General features: G+C 33.5%; 1 protein-coding gene across 3 annotated transcripts in view; it reads right to left on the bottom strand.

Annotated features, from left to right (window-relative positions):
• Nucleotides 1-2,200: 2,200 nt before the first annotated feature.
• The window catches only part of LOC108748181 (kinesin-like protein KIF2A), a 48,452-nt gene continuing 43,884 nt past the window's right edge, over nt 2,201-6,768 (bottom strand). For 2 of the 3 annotated variants that reach the window (XM_018486210.1, XM_018486209.1), the window contains exon 12: nt 2,201-4,653. In XM_018486210.1, coding sequence (XP_018341712.1) covers nt 4,496-4,653 — 158 coding nt within the window. In that variant the 3' untranslated portion in view covers nt 2,201-4,495. Of the gene's footprint in view, nt 4,654-6,171; nt 6,265-6,768 lie in introns of all 3 variants that reach the window. The other variant, XM_018486208.1, reaches the window with a different exon arrangement.

Here is a 6,768-nt window from a genome sequence, read left to right as displayed (position 1 = left end):
ATATATATATATAATTTTTAGATCAAAGAATGTTCCGGACGTCTACTCGTTGATTCTGACACAAAAGCGCTCGGTTCCTTTTATAGAAAAGCCGTCTATTAATGTAAAGGCCGTGAAGAATAAATAGATGAGCGATTGAAGTGCGAAGGTGCGATTTGAAAACGGGCTCGCGATGTATTCCGCACGTCAGTGACTGTAAATATATCAAATCTTGTTAGTCGTGAGAGCACATCTCTTCGGAATCCATTCCACGTTATGTACCATTAGAGAAGATAACTGCGGGTTTTTTTTTTCTTTCCCCCTTGTGCGATTTCTCAAGACGCTCATGTGGCTGCATCGTGTTCGCGACTATCAGCGACGACGTAGGCACACGAATTTCCTCTGTCTTTGTACAGACGCCATCTCCGACAGAAAATAGGACGTAGTTATCGTTTAAAACTACATGGAGTTGACGCGCGTTAAGCCGCTAAGCACGGCGCGTAGTACATTTTATTTCGCACGTTCTTTTCTTTATGGTGAAAAAAAAAAGACATTTTATGTACAGAACGGTATTTTTAGTTGTACATACATACATAATGTATGCGTACATGGATATGTATATGATGTAGTGAAGAGATAGTAGAAAAATCTTTGTGTTATATGTGACATGTTACGTGGTAAGAAATTAGGCTTTTAATGAAAAAAAAAACTAGTATAAATGGTTGGCTTAGTTGAACAGGTCTGCGTATACAGAGTACTTTGTTACCGTGGAAAAAAAAGAATTAAATGATCAGACATGTCAAACACAGCATTGATCGAGCGTACCGATAAAAGATTTTCGTCATTGCTCGACGAAATCTTTGGATAGTCTTGCAGAATGATACATTTACGGGACACCAAGAATTTTTAAATTCTTCGTGATCAGCTGTATATAAAAAAATTATCCGCTTGATTACGTTTCTACGCATTCACCTGTGCTGTCTACGCATGCATTTCCGGTAATCGTTGTCTCGTGCAGCTCTACCAAGTACGAAATAAAATTAATACCTACCTGTGTATCTGTACGATGTCTGAATTCGTTTCGCGATCACGCGATTTTATGACCCATCCCTTCGTTGCATTACATCGTCTAAGTGTAAATAAGGTGTTATTATTTGGAATGAATTCCAAAATTGTTCATTTATTCTTTAAATATTTATTAAGTTCTCTAAGAAAACGGAATAATTTTAAGAGAAATCCATTCTAAACAGAATCCATATATGTGTCTAGGGTATCGATCATGTAACTTTTTCTCTAAAACGGAAAAGTAAAATTTTTTATGTACATATATATGTACATATCACACAAATTTGTACGTTTTCGTCCTAGAGAAAGTCACATGATCGACATACAGATCTGACTGATAAAATAAATCGAACAGGTTTAGCGTTTCTAATAATTCAAACACAAAGATCGAGTAAGAAGGCTGTGTTAAAAATCAGAAAAATGCAATTTTACTACACACGAAATTTTATATAACTACAGCGCTTTTCAGCAAGAGACAGTGTAACATAGTGAATAATTTTATCTTTGTTTAATATTAGCAGACAAGGATATAATCATTCATTTGTCACATTGTGTTATCTGTCTCTCGCTGGAAAACGTCTCTAATTTCCTATTGGCGTACCATTTTTTTTTTAAATCTTGAGATATACTAGTTAGGATGAGGAACATAACTGAATGTTTATTTTTCAATCTGATTTATTTCATTCATAAAGCAACAACGTGAAACCTCTCATACGTATCCAAAACTTTTCTGTGCACATCGAATTAGAATAGTTCAGAAGTCGACTATTAAATACGACATATAATAGGGGAGGGATGTGGGGGAGGATACGTGTCGTATATTTGATTTACTCGTCTCCTTTCGCATAAATTATACAGTTATAAAAAAATAAGAAGTATATTAACATCCTTCGATTACTAAGCCTCATCTCTCTCTATCGCGCCATTATTTATTAAAAAATACTATATTCGAGGTGGTGAAACGCGAATTTTGTTTTCATGATCTCGAAGAAAAGCTAAATTATAAAATCTCGACATTGGGGAAATATCGTATATGCCTGAGCTACAGCAGCCGCGAACTGCCTCGGAAACGTTTAGCGTCTGTTAATCAAGGCGACACATATTTAGCAACCATCGCAGAAATGTCGGATATGTAGCGAGGGATGAATTTTTTCGATAAGCGAAGCACAACTCGCTAATATGTGATCACAATTTTCGATCAATATTACATACTCGATAAGTATGCTACGTTAAGTTAGAGGATGCTCTCAGCGGTATGCGTGACTATCTCATTTTTTAATACAACAGTAATCTCAAACAATTTCTTTACAACTCCGCGCCGAGTATTCTATATATTTATATAAAAAATCGTGAATCTTGTCAACACAGAAAGGTTGATGCTCCGTTACTCTCATCTATCTGCGCGTTATTATTGTTACTTTGTTAATTTATCTCTAAGTTCCAAGACCGAGAGTAACTTCCCTCGAGTCATTAGAACATTACACGTTTACAAAATCGAGCATACACACGTAGTAATGATTGTTAACTCGCGAGACTGACACGCACGAGGATTTTACGCTTATATAAGAACGGGCATCTGGAATAAAATCTTCAAGAGAGATAAAGTCGTGTGACGTGCGATACACGTTATAAATCTTCTTAATTCTCTATTGTCTAGTGCGACTGCAGTGCGATATATTTTCTTGCATCGTAATGCAATGATCTTCAACAAATCATGATAGACAAAATTAGTCGGCCTGCACGAATAACAAGATAAGGTAATATATTTTAGACGCGAATTATTAGAAACAAATACCGAGAAACCGGCAGTAAAATACAAAGGAAAAACAAAATTGCTATGTTTAATTTATATACGAATGCTGAACATTATCAGGTCTGCTTCTCTTTTTCGGCCAAAGAAAGTTGTTTTCTATCTTTATATTAATTCCAGATAATATTAGCATCATATTGATATCAATTATCGCGATGTATCTTAGAAAATATGGAGATCAGAAACGGGATGGGATTAAAATTCTTGTTTTATACCTTACGAAGAATCAATCTCCTCTGAAAGGTTAAAAAGGAAATATGTCCATAAAGGCATTAAAGGGAAACATTAAAACTTCACCGTAGTAGCTCTATAATCGTGATAAAAATCGACGGTATTCTGTTGGACGTATCCGTAATAAAGCTTGTTAAGCTTGCTGTTTGTTAAACGCGCGTTGAGACCGCTTCGCGAACATTGCGATTCGATAAAGTGAGGAAGAAAACACAAGAGTATGCATTGATAAATCAAATGAAGATTTTAATCTCATACTTTTAATAACGTAAGAAAAAAAGAGGACCGTTTGATGCCGTCGACGATATTAATACTAAAAAACTTAAATATCCGGATGAGCGCCGCTCGATAGTTTCTTAAGAGCTAAGAGTTACATTCTTTTTTTTTTTGTTCATTCTCTCGAAATCAGTCGATATTTGGTTTATGAAAGAGTCGATCGCGTGTGTGTGTGTACATGCACTTGTATATGCGTGTGTTAAATGAGTGTATACAGGGTATCGCCATGATATATCTCTGCATTTCCCGGCAAATCGGCTCACTAAGGCTTTTTTCTTTTATCCAATAATATACTGGGTCCCTCGTAACAATACACCTAGCATTCTACAGTCTAAAAAAAAAAACGAGTGTTTATCTGACGGCGAAATAACTTATGCATTATCATTTGCGGTGCATTGCATCTCAATGACGAACAAATTGTACAATCAATTGAGTATCGATGTGTCGTTGACGGCTTAAAATTTTGCTGGTCTCGGTGCGGCCCAAAAAATATGTAAAACACATAAGAACTCATTTCGATAAATATGCAATTACATACTGATGAAATTTTGATCCCCGAGCCAAACTCAAAACGTGCGTTCATTTATTATCTTCGCGAAAAATTTCGGATTTGCTTAAAATTTCCTACGGTTCGAAACTAAAAGAGGCACTAATTAGAAATCTTGGCTAAAAAAAAGTTCTTCGCCGACTTCCGCCGAGACGAACATATCTAATGCGGTAAAAACAAATAATTAATTTTTCGCTGGTGAATCCTTAAGCAACTATTGTTATTATGCTTGCCATACTTCGGCTTACGTATCCCTTCCTGCGGAATTTTCTTTTCTTATTCTTTCATTTTACATTGGAGAACCATTCGAGAAGAATTGTTATATGATACAAGATCGCTAGGGTGAGATTTACGAGTCGAGCTCTTTGCTATCTCGACGACGTACATTTCGTAGTAATTTCGAAGGCAAGACATTTGTTACATTTTGCGTTCCTATGACTGTCGCACTAGTGTCATGGCATATCTGCTTTTCGCGCGCGCTTGTAATTAAGAGTCGATACACACATAAGAAGCGGACTTTTTTTTTCACCGATGAGAAATAATTACTTTTTGTGTCTTTTTTTTTTTTGCGTTCGTTAGGGGTGACATTTTTAATTGTACCGCGTTGAGATGTTGCGCATTCGGGTCATCTTCTGGCTGATTTGTTCCTCCTGTAACAGCTGCCCGCGGAACTGGCTGACTTGGTCGAGCGCGGCGTTCAGAATATCACGTTGCTGTATTAACAGCTGCTCCCACTTTTGGGCATATGCTGTAACAGATAACACGCACACCCGTCAGAGCACCCAAGAGCATGATTAGACACATCGGCTTAGCGTAGGTTAAGGATTAAATCGGATATACATAGAGATGATGTATTACAAGTAAACGCTGGAGCTATTTCCCCTGATTTATTTGAGCATCGTATTTAGCTTTACATCTTAAAATATGAATAACAACCACATATTTGTTATAGAGTTTCATTGCTATTTTAGTCCATCCAGTCGAAGACATAATTACTAAGCTTAATAATCATATAACAAGTTTAGTGACGTCTTAATGCTTCAGGGAAAGTAAACATATATTGCAATGAAACCCATAAAAATAAGAATTATAATGTTAATTAAAACGTAATCGTTAGTGATTTGAAATAAAAGAATACCTAAAGACAAGCTTAAATCTAGCTTAAAAATTTACTACTAGAGTTAAATAAATAAAAGCCACTATTTTTTCATAAAGCATAATTATAAAAATTAATGTGGGTTTTGTATATTAATACTTAATTTGTATCTGTTTATAAATCAGTTCAAAAGCGCCTGAAGTTATAGGATTAAGAGATTTGAAATATTATTTGTAAAATGTTGAATATGCATATAAATATAATTAAATATGTCGCTACACAAATTAAAGCTTAAGCTGAACACACAAGCCAGAGATTGTGAGTTGTTTTCTTATAAAAGTTTTCGTATAATCATCCTTAATGTGATATTGCCATTAGCTTAATAATCCACAAAAATAACATTTATTAACAAAAACTCGCTTTGCGTACATACATAAAATAATACGTTCACGCTTCTAAGATATACAATACTAATCATATTTTATATATACATCACTGTTAATTTCATATCTTATTCAAATTAAATTTCTCTACAATACATATACATATATAAAATTATTTAATAATTCCTTCAACAATACATTTGTCATAACATTATGTTTAATAAAATACAATAATATGTAATAACAATAAAAAAGAAAAGAAAAATGTTGAGTTTACCCTTCCAGGATCTGTTTGCGTTTCAAAGAAAAATTTATGAAATATGATATTAATATTGTAAAATCTTACTGAAATATTGCTTCTTTATAGCACAATTTGTATTCAATTATTCGTACACAGTTTTATTGGAATAGTAAGTCCGGCTTGAATTTGCTGTTCCTTAAATATATCTATAATAATAGACATAGTTAAAAAAGATCAAATGATTCAATTGTCTTAAAAATTGAACGACTTTGATGCTTCATTATAAACACCGCATTATCGATAAAAATCTAAATTTTTTAAATAGATGAGAAGAAAATCCATTTCTGACGTTACATTGGTAAAGTCAAGTAAAATTCCCGATACCAAATCGCTAAAAAATATTATTTTTGAGGATATATTTGAAATGCGTGTGATATCGAAATGAGAAAATAATGTGACGCGTATCATTAGTATGGTGCACATTGCAAAATAAGCTGTTTATTTGAACTATTTTGTAGAATTGTTAATCGAATAATATTGTCGTACCGTCGGAAAATAGTTTTCTCTCTATAAGACGTCTACGTAATGAGAAACTCCTCAGGTAGGGTGACTCAAACTTTGTTCTTTTCCGCCTCAAATCTGTAACGTTTTTTTTTCTGGTATTATATTAAATTTTTTTCTACAGGTATACGATGCAATGTGATTTTTTTTCATATAAAGTGTACAAGTATAAGGCACCTAACAAATTATACTTTATGCTGTAATAAATTGTAATCCGAACTAGTAGTCAGCCATATTTTTTTTTGTAAAAGCTAGTAATATTGATAAAATACTGTGATTTAAAATACGTGATTTATAACAAGTTCATACATATGTCATATGTTTTGTAGTGGATTTCGTCTATTTAAAATGTTTTAAAATTAAAAAAAAATCTTAAAATATAGAAACTAATTCCACAGAATAAACGACGAGTGCTATACACGAAATGCGATTGCAAAATCAAAATACATTTAACATAACATTACTATATGGCACACAAGAATTAGTAACATTTTAATCGTGCATACAACCAAGTGCTTAAACTCGAAGGAATGCATTTTCATTAAAATTAAATAAAAAGATAAAAAAAAATTATAGAAGCAT

This window comes from Trachymyrmex septentrionalis, unplaced genomic scaffold, assembly GCF_001594115.1.
Source record: "Trachymyrmex septentrionalis isolate Tsep2-gDNA-1 unplaced genomic scaffold, Tsep1.0 scaffold213, whole genome shotgun sequence".
NCBI classification, from domain to species: Eukaryota; Metazoa; Arthropoda; class Insecta; order Hymenoptera; family Formicidae; genus Trachymyrmex; species Trachymyrmex septentrionalis.
Note: the sequence above shows the minus strand (reverse complement) of the source record. Positions and strands in the feature narration are given on the sequence as shown.